We start from the raw sequence: 19,542 nt of genomic DNA, 5'->3' as shown, positions 1-19,542 counted from the left end.
TCAATTAAATAAAAGACTAGAAGTTAAAAAAAGTGTCTGTGGAGCCCAGTATGAAAAATACAGATGTACAAATTGTAATAAACGCAACCTTGAACTGAACACACGTTTTCGAAATGATGGGAAAATATCAACTCGTTAGCTTTATTAAAGCTGAGAAGGTGTGATTGAAGCCAGCGTATCCCACACGTCTGCCCACTAAAACCATTCATTTGCACTCTGTGTTATCTGCAGCACTTCACAGCAACCAAAAACTGTAACCGCACAATTTCAGACTCAAATCTCTGCAAAGTTTGGAGCTGCATGTTTACATCTGACAAAGCAACAGAAATATAAAGGTATGAAGAGGCAGATTTCATTTTTCAGAAGAAGCTTCATCTCCGCAGCTGGAGGTTGGGGTGGAGTTTGAATGTTCGGACAAACGGGGAATGCAAACACACCGACCGACTTCAGCATCACGTGCGCGCTAACATCGTTACACACTGTAAAGCTGCTGTTCTAGCTCAATAACGAAGGAGGAGGAGCTCTCGATAACATCAGCAGTTCAAAACCACAGAAAGCCGGAGTGGGCTGAGGGCTGAGAGGAGGAGAAACGCTGAAGAGGAGGAGGAAGCTTGTGTAGGAGTGAGCACAAGCTGACCTGTAGGCGTGTGTTTTCGTGTAGGTAGAAGGAGATTAGCGGCCGGAGTCACGCTACACTTTCACTCGCAAACTTAGAACAGCAAACACTGAGCGCGCTCTCTCTTACTCACATCGTTTGGAATGAGCAGCTCCTGAGACGTGGTTTGGGAATTAGCCTCCACCCCTCCTGGGAGAGAGAGAAGACAGAGATAATTCATTTTGAATGATTAGAAAACATTCAAATCATCAGGGATAAAAACCACAACAAACCCCCAATGGCTTCTTTTTCATTACCGTCCTGCACAAACGGGGACGCACAAAGACTTCGTTTGACTTTGATAAGAGAAAAGTGGGAGGAAAACTGAAAGAAGGGCAAAGGTAGAACAAAGAAGGAAAAACGTTTCAATAAATCATATTTTTATTTTACCCCATTAATAAAAAATGAAGGAATCACTGTTTGCGCTTTAATAACTCTGATTTGGTGAGTACAGCTGGAGACCAGAGCGAGTCAGGATGGGTGGACAGCATTACTTACAGACAGATATGAAGCAGACTGAGGCGAATTTCCTAAATGACAGATGACATCACCCTGTCTCTAACCCAGGCTCCCGTTTCCTGCATCCTTGATCTCTTTATTTCCATCCCCACCCGCAGCTCGTGGCCACAGGAAAGCTTCGCCTTCATGCTCAGCACCCCCACCCTACACCCCGTCACTTTATTCAGTGCGATGGGGTTGAATCCAACCATCAGGCGCCCCTCTGCCAGGCCCGGCTCTGCATTTCTGCTCTAGAAATATTTCAGTTTTCCGCTCCCTGGTGTGCCGACACTTTTTCTGGATATTAATCGAAGGAATAAATGATAAGAGCGTCTAAATCATAAGACGTGAACACACACAGACACACAAACAGCTAACAAGGACACATTTGTCAGATTTTCTTTCTGCACCTGGATTTTGATTCTTACTCCTCCGATGTGTCGGATTGTACCTCACTTTGATTTTTCTGCCTGTCTGTAGTGGAAAAGCGCATTACCAAGAATTTCTTTCAGTTTTTAGGAGGATTGCTTACGAGTTTGATTCCCACCTCTCCTTTCTTCCTGCTGCTTTCATGACTTTACTTTCAGAAGGAAAGTTTCTGTCAGGGTTAAAACTTTCTGCTCTCCAGTTTATCGTCCCTGCGATCATGACTCGCTGACCACGGTTTGCAGTACCGATATATTTGTGCCCTGGATGATTCTATCCATCCCGGCTAATGAGGAGCCAAAAAACTGATACGCTTTACCCGGACCTTTCCCTCGTTTACGTCCTTTGCTGCAGAAAGGTTTGATCACTCTGAAACTAAAGTGTCTCTAGTAGATCATTGCTTAGCACTGGCAGCTGTGTGTGTGTGTGTGTGTGTGTGTGTGTGTGTGTGTGTGTGTGTGTGTGTGTGTGTGTGTGTGTGACAGAGCGAGAGAGACCCGTCCAACCACGCCTGATGAGTTTTCTACCTGGACTGGGTTGAAATAATCAGTCGCCCCCACGTGACGACTCTCTCGTCGATGGTTCTTTTTGCTGCTTCCGCTTTTCTTTCTTTCCTTTTTCTTCATCCTTTCCTTCTTTTCCTCCCTCCCTGCCTTAGTTTTCATTCGTAAAGCTCTTTCATTTTCCTTGTTCTCTATGGTTCATGCACTCGTGTTTTCCATCTGTTTCCTCTCTGGTTCTTCTGTTCTTTCTCTCATTTCCTTCTTTCCATTTTCTCCTTTTCTTTATCTTCGTTGTACATGTACATTGACAAAAAACTGGCTATTCTATTCTATTCTTCTTCTCTGTCCTTTTGTCTTTTTTCTCCTACCTCTTTTCTATCTTTCACTTCTGTCCTCTGGTCCCTTGTCCTCTTATATAGTTGCTGCTTTCCCTCCTTGAGGAACGTCAGAACCTGATTGGCTCCTCTGAAGAGGTGGAGGTGAAACAAGGAGTTCTCTCCTTTGCTACAAAAACTGCATCTGTGACAAATTATTCAATTTCTTGAATTTAATTGTTTTAACGATGCCATCTCTGCGGTCTTATTATTAATGAGGCCAACAGAATCAGCTGTTTGCTCAGTCACACCTTTGATTTCCACCTTTTAGTCGATTAGCGGAGCCGTTCTGCAGAGCGGCGTGGAGCCTCACCGATGCAGCCAGAAATCTGCAGGCCAGGTTCGAGTACAGAGAGCTGCTCTGCAGTCGGCGTGTAAGCTCAGCTGGATGCTCCAAATCAAAGCCACCAGGCACAGATTCTAATTCAGAGCCGCGCTGCAGAATGAAGCTCGTGCAACATTCATTACCTAATTATGTACTTGAAAAGTTCTCCCACAAAAAGAGACGCAGACAGGAGAGAGAGCATTGTGCATTTTAAAAGCTGAACTCGGAGGATGTCTGATAACATTAGCACATTTTTACAAACATCTCTGGTGTTTTTGATAAAGAGGATGATGAAACTCGACGTAATGACTTTTCCAAAATGAAAATAAGGTTTTTGGATAAATCTCTTTTTTTAAAGAGGCTGCAGACTTTGACGTCTGTTTTTAGCCCTTTGATTCAAAGTCGAATGTGTGCAGACTGAACACGTATGCGTCTGCTGACAGCTCGTCTCGCTCGCGCTCACGTGCACGTCACCAACATGTGCTGCATGCACACGACAGTCAAATGTCTCAGAGGACCCAGAATCTCGAGTGGCTGTTTGAGGTTTTAGGCTCAGGTTTGCAGCAGTGTTATGATTTTATTGTAAGCTTTGTGTGACTGCATCAGTGAGGTGGGCTCTTAATTTCCTTTGGAATGACAGAGGGAACCGTTATCACACTCTGACTCCTCCTCCTGAGTCTTTAGCGCTCAGCCTCAGAGGGAGGTGGGGAATCGTCTGGCAACACAGGACACATGGAGGCGCGTATAGATTAAAGGCACTTCCTGTTAAATGGACTTTTTCCAGGAAGCACAGCGGTTTGCAGTGCTTCAGGTTTCACTGAGGAGATCAGTCAATAATGAAACTACAGTGAGCACAAAAGCCTCTGTGGCTGTCTTTTATTTCACAGATCACAAACCACTCTGTGGCAACACAAACTTATTTTGTTAACCTCTCTGTGGAGTCTGATTTATTATACGGCCTATTGAACTATTAATCTGAGCCGGACACCGAGACTGTGAGTCGCTCTTTGTTTTGACTTATAAATACCTGCAGATTCATACATGCGGGGAAAAAAGAGATGTTAACGAGCAGATCGCTCTGAGGCTAAATATTTACTACAGGTATATGTTTATCTAACACAGATATCAGGTTTACACAGGTCATACTTCTTTGTAATAAATCCAGCTGTCAGATTTACCCAGAGAACATCTGCCTCAACTGCTAAAGCAGCTCCATCAGTGTGTGAGAGAAAAGTTGTTATATCAGAAGTTAATGATTCTTGGAATGTGTAAAGGTTTGATCAGTAGATTAGTTTGTGGTAGACTCCAATCAGAGAGTCGGGCTAAGGATGGAGGGGGAAGCCCCAGTGTCAGATAAAGAAGGATTATTTTGAACTGGGACTCATGTAAAGCTGCTCGAAAAGCATAATGTCAATTACATGTCCCCACAAGATATGAATAACCGACGTGTGTGTGTGTGTGTGTTTAGGAATCCAGTTTTTTGAGAGATGGAGGCAGACCTTATTTTAGATTCTTAGCGTCTCTCGCTGTCAATAAAAGACTGAAATGCAGAATAAAGCAACTTTTTAAATCCTCCCTTTGTTACGGTTAAAATGAGGTTTGGGTCAGGATGAGGAGGAGGAAACGCATCGTGTCAGTGGGGCTCAGCTTCATTCCTCCTCCTACACCGTCCTCCCCGACTCTGTGTGCTGGTTTGGAAGAAGCGTCTCGAGTGCGAGTGGCTTATAAAGCTCTGTGACAGCGACTCGGCTTCGATGCCGCTTACTGACTTCAATCGAAAGTTTTTCCCTCAGACTGGAGGAGAGGCAGCACACTGAGGGAAATGTGTGACGTATGTGGCCTCAGCGATAAATGAAAACAAAAGCGCTTTAAGGACGTTTGTTTGGCCAAAGAAGGAAACATGGACTCTTAGTAGAGTTTAAACTGTAGTCTGTGTGTGTGTGTGTGCACATACCAGGCAGTACTTGTGTAGCTGACTGGCTGATGGGGGCCAGGCCTTGCTGCTGCATCGACAACTGGTGCAGCTTTGCTAACTGACAGGAACAGAGACGGAAATCAGACAGAAACAAGCGATCATATCAAAGATGAGCAGAGTGAATAAAGCAGCTGTTTACCTCTGAATGAGGAATGCCGTAGTGGCTCTGTACTGCATACGTCTGAAACAGAAAAATACAGAAGTCAAGGTTCACGTTAGCACTTCAGTATCCATGCAGCCTGGAGTTCGTCATGAGGTTCAGTTTGATCAAAAGTCCAACAGACAGACAAGAAAAGACAGGAGAGGCTTTAAAATGTGGAAAGGTTTGGTGCGGCTGCTTTAAGGTCATTTAGAGCGATCAGACATCTTCCCTCTGATTAGTGAAAGCTGTAGATGAAGTCTGAGAGAGTTCTGCAGCAACTGGGTTGAAACATATCGTGCATCATTAATGTTTTTCTTTAAAAGTTGTAAGAAAATTGTAACACTTTTTTTAAGGTCTCTCTTTGGAAATGAAGTATTTTCGCCGGCTTAGGAACACTTCAGTATCTCTGCCGATGAGCTGGAGGTGATGATCAAGGATGGGAAGGTTTGGACTTCTCTTCTGACAATGCTGGTTCCCCGACCTGGACCCGGATAAGCAGCACAAGGCGCTCCGTACCTTCTGCATTTGATCCATCTTTCAGATCTCCATTCGTTTTCAAAGGCGACCGTGGTTCAGGGGGTTGGGAAGCTCATCTGTAACCGGAAGGTTGCCTGTTCAATCTTGGGCAAGACACTTTACCTACTGCCTACTGGTGATGGTCAGAGGGGCCGATGGCGCGATATGGCAGCCTCGCTTCTGTCAGTCTGTCCCAGGGCAGCTGTGGCTACAACTGTAGCTCCACCAGTGTGTGAATGTGAGAGTGAATGATTAGTGGAATTGTAAAGCGCTTTGGGTGCCTAGAAAAGCGCTATATAAATGCAATCCATTATTATTATTAAAGTTGATACTTTTGCCGCGATTATAAATTCCTTTGTCGCACGAGTTTCTGTATTTTCTGTGCCTGAAACCAAACCCTCACTCTCACCTGCACCTGTGTCACCTTTTATTTTTAAATCCTTGAAGATTTTTAATATAGATACAGGGAAGCTTTTGCTCATAATAAAAAGTAGTTGATGAAAAACGTTGACATTTTCCAATCTCTCCGGAGCTTCGGATACAAAGCCCATAAACCAATTCAAAGACCCCGAAAAGCCTGTCAGTTAAAGGTCTTTTCCTCCGTCTTCTGCGAGTACAGAGGGAAACGCCGTCAGGATTAATGCTTCGTGACGCTCGGAGTTACTGAAAACACGACTATGAAAACGAGTTTCCCTCGATCATCCTGTCCGTGTTTTATCTGTCCAACATCATGACTCGAGGAGTTTGCAGACGGCTTCCCAAATCCCTCACTGAACTTCAAAGAGGAGCAGCGTGTCCACAGGTGAAGCATGAGACAGCTGCAGGGGAGGCGGTGTGTGTGTGTGTGTGTGTGTGCATGAGCAGGGGGACAAAGTTGGTGTGGATGCATTCGAGACACTCTGCAGAGACGCTTGGTGCATTTGTGTGTCTCCCTGAGGTTGACCAACTTTATATAAGAGATCTCAGACTGTGCTGCTGAACTTTTGACTCCTTTTGGCAGCACTCAGGGATGTGGAGGATCCACAGAATCCAGCTCCAAAGACTCTGATTCTATAAGAGTAATGGACCCGCGTGAGCTCTGCCTGGATGCTGTGACGTCTCTGCTTGATATTTATACACCGTTGTGAACCTAAAAGTCTACCAAATGCAAATGGTCCACGCGGGGTCCAACACGGAAAGCACCGTATAAATATTTATGCATGGTTTAATGCATCATGAATGAGAGACGCAGCAGAAAGAGTCTGCTCCTGCACTTCTGGGATTCTCCGAGCAGGAGACGACTGCAGAGAATGTCAGACTGACGCAACTTTGTTCCTCTTTTTAGGACCGACCGTCAGCCGCTGATGCTCTGCTGGACCGCTCCGTGGACGCCCACGAGCCTCGTCCATGAACCTCACTGTAAACCAGAATAACTGCTGTAACCACGGTAACATGTTTCTCCAATCAGAAACAGTTTTTAGGAATAAAAGCTTATCTTTGGATGGGCATCATTTTTCTTCTGCTGTCTGAAGTTTAGGTGAGTTGAGGCTACAGATGAGCAGATGGACTGAGTCACGTGACTCCATGCAAGCAGCTCATTCGTCAATGTAGGAATACTTAAAAAATACAACATCGGACACAAAAGTACATTTAAAATGGACGTGTTATAGGTGTGTGTATTAAGGTTCAGCAATTGGACGAATTTATCGACCATCGCCGATGTTTCTTTCACCCATGTTACTCATGGGTGAAAGAAACATCGGCGATGGTCGATAAATTGCTAATAATGTTGTTTGAAGCTAAGAGAAGAAGTCAATGGAGAAAACTAATAGTGCTGCATTATATGATTAAATATTTCCGTCCTGGAAGCATGTGCTGCTCGACAAAAGTTTTCAGCACCTCGACGAATGGCTCCTTTTCCACGGTATGAAACGACATCACTTCCTTTGACAGATATTTAGAGACAGCCAGCGTGCACTGTGTCCACCTGGGGCTGTCCTTTTCATATTTAACCGTTTTAGTAAAAGCACTTTGGATATTCTGCTGGTGAAAAGCTTTTCTTGAGCTTGTTGATGGAAAGCTGGTGATAGCCGAGCATACTCAGCTGGATGGCGAACACTTAAATGCTCGTGTTTGAGTCCTTTGCTGCTGCTGTACGTCTGCACAGCCGCAGCTTTGCCTCTTTCATCCGGTTTAGCGCCAAAGAAATCCCAAACTGACGACTTTGGGTTTTTTTTGGCAACTAGTTTTTGGACTTCTTTGTTCTAAATAGCTTCGCCCATCAAAAAGTCACCTGCATGAATACATCACCTATTGTCGTTTCTTGGACTGATGAATGTTGGCTGGAAAAATTTGACATATCACCCAACTTTAGGGCAACTGTAAGTCTTGTATTGTAATGTTACAGCCCTTTGTTTTTAGTAAAGACTCACTGTATTGAAGTGTATTAGTACTTATTGCACAAATGCAATTATGCTCACTACACTTCAAATACACAAATTAAAACTGATGCTAGTCTCCCCCGCACAAACAGCCGGAGCCTCAGACTGTATGGAAGCAAATTAAGAGTAGCGCTGTGGTCACATCTTTCAAAGCTGTCAGCATCTCTTTCACATAATAATCCTGCTTCGCTTCAGGCTGTTTCAGAGCGTGAAGTTCAACCTCTGAGGAAAAAAGCTCCTCTGACAGCCGATCACTCAGAAGCAGAGCAGTGACACCTGTCATCTCCAGTAAAGACAGCCAAGAAAGGGAAAGGTCACCCTGGAGTAGACACACGTTACTCGTCTAAATCTGATGGATCGTTTGAAGAAAGTGGGACGGAGCTCATTTCCACGGTGACAGGATACACTGCTGCCTCCTGAAGACCCCTCCCTGTGCAATCACGCCACCTATTAACTTATTTTTACCGATGAAGCGTTCCTGTTGAGGTGCAGGAACAGTCCCCTCAATTATAAGGCAATGACGCTACAATCAGACAGTTTTTATTTTTCAGTGGGGATGACTCCGGCTCCTCAGCCAACGGCTTTCACAGTGTTTGCTGGTTTCCAGTGCCACTGAGCGCTGAGGATCCAACGCACATCATCACGAAGGGAAACTCGACTAAAGCGTCTTCTAAGCAGCTTGGAAAGAAAAGCGACTGGACTTTCTCAGTGCTAAGACCACCATTTCTCAGATGAGAGGTGAAACATCTCAGAGGTTTTCTTTCCAAGCTCCTTAGACTATTGACCTACACAGAAACACTAAACTGTCTTCTTCTCTTTGACACCTAAGCTAAAATCTGACGATGGCACATTTTAACCATTATGGTAACATCGACTTCAGGCTCCACGATGAACACACGGCACTCGGAAATCCAGATTTCACTGCTTTAAGCACCTCTTTTCCAAACAGCCTACGTTACCTGCATTTAGTTAAAAGCTTCGTACTAATTTCCTCTAAAAACTTGTTGTTTACTCTCACTGAAACATGCTTAATGCCATATTTCAAACACGTTATCACAGCTAATTATCCTGCTGGAGAAATCCTCACAGCTGCAATCTCGAAATAAAGATTAACGTTAAATCCCAGAAATGACTCCATGACTACTGCAGATGAGTTTGTCACCAGAGCGAGAGACGCAATCATGATGTGACTCGTCACAAACGCAGTATACGAATCCTCTTCGTCTCTCGGTCACTGCCTCCTCTTCCTCTCTCTGCAGCCTTAATAATGAATTAAAGGCGTTAATCTCCTCACGCTGACACTGAACTCTGCATTAACCCTCCCTCCATTTCTTCTTCCATCACAGCTCTTTTCTCTAAAACCTCTTCATTTCAAACATTCCTTCACATCCTTTTCTGCTTCTTTCTTCGTACTCTCCTGCCATCTCTTCCCTACAGTCACGTGATGAGTACCAGCAGCTTCCTGGTTCTTCTGAATGATTTGTGGCCACATTTTAACCAGTCATGATCACTTCCTCTGATTAAAACAAAAATCAATTCATGCTTTTGAGTGCTGAGGTGATTCAAGTCTAACACAAAACTCTGCAGGACGAGTCCACAGTTACTGTTCAACTCTTTACTCTTTGGCGATTAAAACTTTGTCACTTTACTTTGACATCCTGCAGGAATCTCTGGCCTCTTCATTTTGGCTTCATTTGTCAGAACAAAACCGATTTGAAGTTAATGAGGTAGACAAAATAACGTGAGGACGGAGACGATTCAAGAGCTTCAGAGCTGTGACTGAGACTGTCCGGTCATTCGTACGAGCCAATCGGGAAGCTGCTGATCAGTGGACCTAACTGTCATGAGAGGAGTGTAAAAGATCTGATTGATCATCAATCACGTATATGTAAGTAACAATATTCTGATAATATTCTTCACAGGAAAACTGACACTGACGTCACTCCTGATTGGCTAATGTTAAAAACACACCAAAGCAGAGGAAACGTGCTCACGCGTCCTGGAACATGAAATGTTTCACCCTGAGCGACTGTGCCTCCGCTGTTAAACGTCTCTTTATCGATTTGTTACCAAAGACGAGGTTTTTCTACATTTCTCTCCATTTCTCCTCCCCCAGTCTCCTCGTCTCACCCCACCCCCACCTGTCACTTCATCCCTCCGTCCCTCCTCCCATCCGTCCCATGGAGCCTCCGCTAGCTAGTGTTGTTTGAACTGACGTTCCCAAGGCTGTGAGCCTGACAAACAATATGCATTTACACACACACACACACACACACACACACACACACCACTTAGATATAGTTGGCGTGCAGGCCTGCCAGTGTGATGGAGTAAAGTGCTCTTCTGTTCGCACACTTGTGTTGTTTCTGTCTTTTAACCCATAGAGTCCTATTTGTCATCCTGTCTGTGAGCCACTCTGTCTCCGTGTCTCTGAGGACAAAGTCAGTGAGCTTAGTTTGGCTAACTTTGTCCATGTAAAGCTTTTATCCCATTTAACCTGTGTGTGTTGCTGCCAGCGTGGATCTGTCTCCAGATCAGTGGCTCACAAAGATTCTGTTTTGGGTTCTGCTTCTTTATAATCGTCCGTTTACTTACTGCAGTTTTAGTACAAGCACACAGTCGGGACGATAAACGAGAGCTGTGGCGAAGCTCCAACACAACAACATGTCATTTACAGGTAGTTTTACTTTCAGAACAACAGACATGCAACCGTCGGCTGCACGGTTGGTGAGCGTCTGCTCGATGTTGCTAGGTGACACTGCTTACATGGTGTCAAAACCCTCCTTGTGACTGCTTTGGTCACTAACAGGTTGCCATGGTTACCTCTAGTTTATATGGAAGACGCAGACTCGTCTGCAAGCACTTGCCACCTACTCGCTTGGCAAACAAAGAGCGTGACACCAACTGGAAACAGAGACCGTTTATCTTCAAAGTAAAAGTTGCTCCTTTTGAAATGTGTTGGTTTCAGGCTGAGGCCCGAGCTTTTACTTTGAAGGCAAACCTTCTCCACGTCCTCTCTGCGACGCGCTGCCGCTCGGTCGTTAGTTAGCAAAGCGAGTTGGTGTCTGTCATTCAAATTACTGGTGATCAAAAACAATCACACGGAGGTTTTTGGTGCAGCATCCTCACTGTGACCAGTTTCACTCGGCCAAACTCAGGCAAGCTCTTTTAGCTCCTCCCCCTTAATGCAAACTTTCGTCTGACTGGTTGCCCCTCACAAGCTCAAGGTCTGAACCACAGGTGGGCTGAGCTGTTGTTGTCTCAGCCTCCTGACGCACTTGTGGTTTATCAACTTTAAAATCCAGGTGACTTTCTTCTCAAGTTATTGCATTCACAAACTTGGGCGTCCAAGAATGAACGAGCTGAATAAATCCACTTTAATATCAGATTTCAGATGTGTGAATAACACACGCAAAGAACAAAAATGCTAAATTCTAACACACGACATGACCTGCTGAGTGATTTCATGCTTCGCGCTGATCCCATGGACTTTATTCTAAATGCGTCACGGCTTAATTACGATTGATTTTGGCTTGAATCCTTTTCCCAATTAAGAAACAAGGAGATCATTCACCATTTGCTAAAGATGTAGCACTTTCACACCGCCAGCAGTTTCTTCTGACTAAAATCTGAAATACTGGATGTTGAGAAGCCCGAGAATATAAAAATTATATTTGAAAATAAAAAAACTCGACTGAATGAGCTGAGTGAACTCTCAATAGCTCATTTATTCTGGTAATCATTTCAATTTACCTCGAGTCAGAATAACATTTTACACTGAAGCAGCCGAGCTTGTATTCACTGCATTCAGCTTAAACAAGAAAAGAGAAGTTCATTCCACTAAATTGCTTTTCTGAGGTTACCGTGTGTTTGTCTCTGCTTTTCTCTACGAGGTTTTCAGCTTTGTCGGGCAGACGCTGCCGACTGTGGATCTGGGTTTCAAAGGCAAAGGTGACGACGGGAAAAACACAGTTTAAAAACACTGAGAGGGGATGTGTGCATCTTTTATGAAGCCATGAGCTGCTGCAGTCACACCCTCAGATGATCACTCACAGAGGCTCTGCTGGATGAAAGAATTTTAAATGTAGAAGCAACGTGGCCCGAGGCGGCTTTTAAACCAACACGAAGCAGCGATGGCGGGTTCAGCGTCTGGCTGAAGGACGTTTGGCTAATGACGGCGACACACGAGCCGTAAGAAACTGACCTCAGACCGTTACGTCTAGTCTGAACACCCGGACGCGCCCTTGACATGAAGCTATTTATGCGCCAGCGCTCAAATAAACCGGGGGAAAAAACCTCGTAGAAGAGGCGCAAAATTTCATCAGATTGTAGGTTTGATTTATGCACGAGTACACGTGAGATATGTGAGAAAATCTGGATACACTTCAAGACGATAAGAGCTCAGAAATTATGCTCAGATCAGTAAGTCACATAATTTCAGCTACAGTCACATTTCTCAAAGGCAGATTTTGTTTTTTCGTTTCTCCTCATAAGAAAAAAACAAACCCAAACACATTAAAGTGGATTTAACATAACTGCATAAACCTGACCTGCCCTACAGGCTGATGTACTGCCAGCTCACAGACTATTCATCACACTGTCCTAAAACAGCTTAGGAGAGATTAATGGCCAAAATCTGCTATCTGCTCACTTCCTGCACGGTGCAGGTGCTGTTAGCAAAACATAAAGTCAAGAATAACGTGAACTCCTGGGCCATGAGGCAGGTTCAACACATCCAGCAACAACGAGGCTCAGCGGTCAAACAAATGTGGTTCTTAAAAACGGTAAATAAAAGAGTCTGTCACATGACAGTGATGGTGTAACCCGTCTGCGGCCAGCAGAGCGACTGCTTTTACAAAAGCTGCACGATATATGAAATACAAAGAGGTTAAACAACATACTGCAGCAGTGTGTGTGCGTGTGTGTGCATGTGCGCGCTGGTCAGTGAGGCGGGGAAAGGTCTGTTACAGTTACAAAGCCTGTCTGAAGCCAGGAAGGAGAGAAGGTCCTGACCCTTCACACCGCGCTGTCGTTAGAACAGCCATTTACTCCATCAAATTAATATTCACACCTGTGTTTTTAACCAAGGATAGATATAAAACTAGAATTCAAATCTATCCTTGGACTACTGCAAATATGACATCAGGTCCACAGCAGGAAATACAGCTGTTTTAAAATTACTTGCAGCCAACAGGGAAAACAAAGAAAACCCCCAAACTATATTAACTCTGAGATGGCTCCGGTCCCGACGTGACCCCAATATGGATAAGCGGAAGAGAACGGATGGATGGATATATTAAATCTATAAAACCATATTTCTTGATCTTTCTTACTGATAAGAAGGACAGACAAAGCCTTCTTAAGAAACCGTCTGTGCTCACAGGTCTGTAAAAGGAAACTGACTGGTCAGCAGACAACGATTTCACGCCCGCTGATCTCTGATCTCAAATGCAGCCCGCTCCAGAGCAGGTTAGCTGCGTAAGTTACCATGGTGATGTGCACGCAGGGTTAACCCTGAAGTCCTGAAACCCGCTTCCATGTAAAGACCTCTGCTTGTTCAGACGATGACCGCAGGTCACGAGGCACCGCCCATAATCTCCAAACCTAATGCTGATGGACACGTCGTGAGCAGCTCTGCAACAACCAGCATCCAAGTAACATCGAGCAGAATCACCATCCCCGATGGTGCTGCATTATTTCTTTTATCATTGTATGAATGAAGGCATCATGGTTATTATTAATACCTGTGTTTTTAAGGTATTTTGCTGGAGATATGATATTTTCCTGTCAATGTGATTCAAATTGCAGTTTTGTTGCAGCTTCATGAGCTGCTGTCGCTTTAACGTGCCAGACTGCAGGTGTGTGTCTGTCTCCTAGAAACTACATTTAATTAGAGCTAATCTGCATCAGAAAAGGCTCTTTGAGGGAACACGGTGATGTTTGCATCGAGTTTACGAGTAACTTAATGAAGAAATGTTGTTAATTAACATATCTCAGACTCCATTAGAGTCTCAAGGAAGTTTGTGGTACTCAACATATCCAGCAACACAACGTGGAGCTCTGGTTCAGCTGCTGCAAAGCAGCACAGCTGTTATTGAGCATTAAAATAATGAGGCTGTATTGAGTGTTTGTATTTTTGATAGCATCCCACCTGCTGTACGTTTTGGATTCATTAAGCCACTTTTAAGCCTGTTTGAGGACTGTGAACCTGATGGCAGCCCTCTAGAATACAAGCACATAAAAAATGACCCGTGCATTCCCCGATCCATCCTCGCAATTATAGCCAACGGCTGTACGGCCGTTTCTCAGGCTCTACTCCTGCTTCATTTGTGTTTCAGAGCGAAGAATGAGTCGGGGAAAAACGTAAAAATCCTTAACGGATGCATTTCCTGGGAGGTGAAAGCACCGAGAGCGAGTAGGCCGACCCCTCTCTGCTTTTAACGGCCATTAAACTCGCATGGAGGAACACGAGCTGCTCGGCATCCCTGCTCGTCTCTTTATCTTTCCCTCTCCTTCCCTGCACTTATTTTTTCCCGTCTCGATTCGTCACTTCTCTTTTCCTCCTCGTTTCCGTGTTTTTCTGTGCCTGTTTTGTTCTTTTTCTCCACGGCATTCATCTTCGCTCAGCCTTGGCTATCGTGCGCCTGCATTTTGTTTGCTTTTAATGTGAAAAAGAAGATTCATGTTTACTGAGCTCCTCTGTGTAGAGGTGTTAATCTGGCATCCTTGACCGCACTGACCATCTGTTTTTACGATGCCAGTGTCGGCTGCAGCGCAGCAGCAGCATGATTGAATTCAGATCCTTTGGCTCGCTCCCCGGCCCGAGGGAGGCGGTTGTTTACCTGCCCCACACGACTGACCGAAACAAAAAGATCCATTGATTTAGAGCGAAAACTGAAACAAAGCGCTGGCGTGTGTTGGCGATGAACCATTTAAGTCCCGTGTGAACAAAAATCTGAATAAATAGCAGGCAAGCTTTTGCATTGTGTGGGGAATGAGGACCGAATGGGAAGAAGGGGTTTGATCTGCAAATTGAGTGCAGCTGGAAAACGACATAATTATCCTGAGAAAAATTCGAGTTATGTGAATAGAATTATATAAAACAGCAAACTGAGGACTTTGCAAACAAAGACACTTGAAAGAGTTTTTCAGGAACTTTTGTATTGTTCTATGAACTTTTGCCAAACACGTCACGTTTGAAACTTTTCAGATTTTTCTACTCCTACTACTTTCTACTAGTATTTGCAGCCCAACCCAAGGGGCTTTACATTTGTAAGGTCTTGATCCTCCAATGACAGGTCACCTCTTATGAGTGGCACTGGGTGCACTGGGTGCTCCAAAAGAAGCAGGCTCAGGGGAGAGGCAGCCACCTCCCTCACACCACTGTATGTATTTTCAGTAGGAGTTCTCCCAAAATGGCCCAAAGATTGTGGGACATGGCTGCAGGTTCAACCGTGCAGAAACAGGATGAGCCCAAGAAAATGAACTCCAGCAGGCCACCGGTGTGAACGTCTCCGACCAAACAATCAGACACAGACTTCATGAAGGTGTGTCTTGTGTCTTGAGGGCCATCAGTAGACCCTGTGCTCACTGCCCGGGACTACGGAGCCCAGTTGGCATTTGCCGTAGAATACCAGCAGTGGCAGGTCACATATGCCCTGGGCTTCTCAGAAATGAGAGCAGGTTTACCCTGAGCACACGTGACAGACGTGGAACGCTCTCATGGAGAACGTTATGATGTCTGTAAGATCGTTCAGCATGAGTGTTTGGTGGTGGATCAGCGATGGTCATGGATGGACACACAGACCTGTACAGGCCAGGCAGCAGCACCCTGACTGCCATCAGGTATGGGGATGAAATCCTTGGACTCGTTACCAGAGGCTGCGCTGGTGCAGTGGGTCCTGGGTTCCTCCTGGTGTACGACATGTGGTGAGAGTATGCAGGCAGTTCCTGGAGGATGAAGGAATCGATGCCACCGATGGCCCTCAGGCTCGCCTGATCTAAATCTAATAGAACACCTCTTGGACGTCACCAGGTTGCCCCTCAGACTGTCCTGATCTAGGAGGACATCCCCCAGGACACCGTTCATTGTATTAGGAGCGTGCACCGCCATTTTCAGACAAGCATACAAGACAAGCACGTGGACAAACTACTGAGTACCGTTTCGAGTTGCTGCAGTGACTAGCCTGATGCATCATCACTTTGATTTTTAGAGCTCTGCAGGTTGATCATTTCCATCAAACAATGTGGCGTCCTTTCATTCCTAACGCTGAGTTCATATCAGTGCTGATAGATGTGTTTTCAGTGTGTTCTCTAATCTTTGGAGCAGTGTATATATTTGTACTTGAACTCGCAAAATTAAATCATTAAACTTTTGTTTGCAAGGCTCTCTTCTCATTACATCGTATAGTGAACACATTTCAGCCTCGAGCAGCTGACTGCAGCTCTAAATGTTTCCATCTTTCCAACCCAGCTTCCAGTCAAAGCAGCTCGTTGGTAGATGGAAACAAAGGCAGTGATGCAGTGACCTTTGACCCTCGACCCTTGCCCCCAGGCGGCCATACTCACTTGCTGCAGGTCCACTCCTCCCTGTGCCACTGAGAACAGGGGGTGAGAGCCAAAGTCTGAAGCCTCGAACACCTTCAGCCGGCACAGAGAGACACAAGCAGAGTCAACGCCACGGTTAGAGCTCAGAACTGATCAAACATGAACAAGCTGGTCACTGCAGAGCGGCTCGGGATCCTTCATTGCCACAGCTGTTCGACGTACAGCTAAACCTGTGTGAGGCATGCAGCGTGGACACTGTTACACACTAACTAATGTCAAGCTGCTTCAAATCTCCCCTAAAAATTAAAGTAATGCACAGTCACCTCATGAGACTATTAAACTTGATTTAGTAAGACTACGTAAAGGAACAGGACTGAAACTGATCCCAGCTTTTACCATATAAAGAATCAATTATTATCATACTTACGAAAGCATTATACCAACAATGTCTCACTAACTGTAAAAGCAGCAATAATTGTGTTAATTTAATAAGAAAAATGTGGCCTTTAATTTTACGAGTGTCCTTAAAAACAACTAGAAGATTTTCTTTATGTCACTGAATTGGCTGTAAGTTGCTTTAACATCATGTAAGCAGTGTTACTCAGAATCAGAATCAGAATACTTTATTAATCCCGAAGGAAATTATGGGACTCAGCTGATTACATAAGTGTTTCCTCTGCTACTGCAAGAGCTCAGAGTCATTGTGTATTTATTTGTAAGACATTTTGAAAAGCAAAGGTAAAGACAGGAAAGACCAGACGCACAGAACAAATAACAAAAACAGGTTTTCCATGTGATTCTGCAATGAGAAGCAGAAATCAGTAATAAACGATCAAGAGTTCATTTAGTTTCCCATTTACTGCTAGATGAGAAGATGAAGTGGAGCAGAATAAATACTTTATCATTCTCTGAAGGAAAACTGCCACGCGGCAGCTTGAAGGCAGCGTGACGCTAAAGGTGTGCCGATGCTGTCGGACCGCTGAGACAGTCTCCAAAGGCCAAACTGCCCTGGAGATGCACTGAAATGACTTGTTTTAGTTATTAGTAAAGAAAGTCTGTTTGTCTTTTCCACACACAGGTAAATTCAAGGTGCAAGAGGCATAAATGATGTACAAAGACATCTTTGTGTAAACGACAAATCACAGAGAAGCAGTTTGAGTGCAGAAACAAGATGGCTGAGATTCAATTTGCATCAGTCTTATTTTTATAGCCCCGAATCACACCAGCAGCCGCTCAAGGTGGCGAAGCTGAAAACCAGAGAAGGAACGCATGAAACGGAACAGCGACGTCACGCTTGGTGCGGTTTACGTTTAGTGACGTGTGCGATTGGTCAACTAGACGTTTAAATGTTACTCCTCTGCTTTTCAGCACTAATAACGTCATTTGTTTAAAATATTAATATTTCACGCCAGCTAATGATTGGTTCTTGGATCTTATACAGCGCCCCGGCCTCTTTCTGTTGTAAATGAGGTGGAAAGTGAAGCAGATGGTTCTGCAGTACTTTGCTAATTTCATGTAGACTTTAGTGAAATAAAGTGGCATGTACTGAAGCATAAATGCGTCCTGCACACGCATGTGTACAAAACAACCAAAAACGCTGCAGTCTGAGATTCTGTGTCTGAAGTTACTCACAGTTCCACACTTTTAAAGACCATTTAAACATGTTTTGGTTATTGAAGGCTGTGATTAATGGAGTATTTGTAAAATGATTTGATTTCATTATTCTCGAATGTTTTCTTACTGTTAAAGTATTTTTACAACCAATCTTGATTTTTCCATCTAATTTAATCATCTGGTAAATGAACCATCTCTGTCTCGATTTTTTTATTATTCGTTTCTGGTTAAAAGGGATGTTTTTCCTCTACTGTTACCAAAGAATCTTGTTGGGCGTCCATCATTTTTGTCTTTACAGGTATAAAAATGACATAAAAAATAAAACTGAATGAAAGTAATGTTGTGACTAGAGGTCCGACAAGCTAATCTAAGATCCTGTCATAATTTTGTCTAAAGTTTGGTAAGCAGCAACCTGCCACACGACTCACTGGAAATCAGTGTAAGAAGCATAAGCGCTGTAGTAATCTCACTGATCTTGGTTTATAGTAAACTAGCTTTCCCCAAACGTTAAACTGAGGACATGAAAGGGTTTCTTTAGACTCGGTCTGGATGTGAGATCTATTCTTGTTACTTGTATGACCTAAATTGCATAATTCATTATTGCCTTGTTGCAGCTGCTGAAGTTCTCATGAAATCACCAAAAGGTTTCAGTTTGAGCTTTTGTTCAAATAAGCAGATCTGCAGAATAACAAGCAAACACAACGACTGATTTCTGTCTCTGTAACTTAAACTAAAGTGCTGGTGGAAAACTGTGATGCACTAAAGTTATAAATGACCTTGTTTTATTGAATCTTCTTCAGCATTGATTTTACATTACATGAGATTTTAGGGTTTCGAGTTGATGAAATACAAACTCTCCCACCGCTGACTGCAGCAGCGCCTCAGAGTTCATCCACAAATAACCAAATGCGCCAGATAACTATGCAGAGAGACGTCCAAGTCAATCTCCAAACAATCTGTGCTGCAGTCCAGTGATGTGTGACCAAGTACAGACAGATCTCAGTTGTGCCACTCTCTTAGGGAAAAAAAAAATCATGCACGTCTCGGACTGACCAAATGACAACCTGCGCGCCGCTAAGCTCCGATGCACCGTCGAGCCTGAGCGCACACAGCAAGATTTCTGCAACCAATTAAGCATCAGAGTTTTTGTCCCAGAAAACTTTTCAGAATTCAAGGTACTTTGAAAAACCTACAGGGAGAAATCGTTAAAGATGCAGGATTTTTCTACTTTGGTTTTGTTACGCTTGAGCAGAAAGTGCTAATAGGGGGCAAACGAGGTCAGAATATTTGGATCATTCAGCTTTCATTCAGTTCAATTCTCTGGTTTACAAAAACAATACCAGGGTGACAAATATCAGGCTCATAAAAGTTAATATCCACATTTAGTATTCAATGATATCAGTGAACTTATTATTTCTGTGGAGCTTAAAGTATGCAAGCATGAGATCAGCATACTCAGTGCGCTGAAAGCAGAATATTTACTAAAATACACAAATTACACAATAAAATGATCTTGCTAGCAATTCTGAGGCTGTTTCAGTTTTAAT

At 44.0% G+C, this 19,542-nt stretch overlaps 1 protein-coding gene across 9 annotated transcripts in view; it reads right to left on the bottom strand.

The window, feature by feature from the left end:
- Nucleotides 1-19,542, bottom strand: part of pcbp4 (poly(rC) binding protein 4) — a 186,907-nt gene that overhangs the window by 21,909 nt on the left and 145,456 nt on the right. For 8 of the 9 annotated variants that reach the window (XM_063473306.1, XM_063473307.1, XM_063473313.1 and 5 more), the window contains 4 exons: nucleotides 16,403-16,474; nucleotides 4,896-4,937; nucleotides 4,736-4,814; nucleotides 750-805 (listed from right to left, as the gene is read on the bottom strand). In XM_063473306.1, the coding sequence (XP_063329376.1) occupies nucleotides 750-805; nucleotides 4,736-4,814; nucleotides 4,896-4,937; nucleotides 16,403-16,474 (249 nt within the window). The remainder of the gene's footprint in view (nucleotides 1-749; nucleotides 806-4,735; nucleotides 4,815-4,895; nucleotides 4,938-16,402; nucleotides 16,475-19,542) is intronic. The other variant, XM_063473312.1, reaches the window with a different exon arrangement.

Source organism: Pelmatolapia mariae, linkage group LG5 (assembly GCF_036321145.2).
Source record: "Pelmatolapia mariae isolate MD_Pm_ZW linkage group LG5, Pm_UMD_F_2, whole genome shotgun sequence".
In the NCBI taxonomy this organism is placed as follows: Eukaryota; Metazoa; Chordata; class Actinopteri; order Cichliformes; family Cichlidae; genus Pelmatolapia; species Pelmatolapia mariae.
The sequence above is the reverse complement of the archived record's forward strand: the minus strand, read 5'-3'. Positions and strand labels throughout refer to the sequence as shown.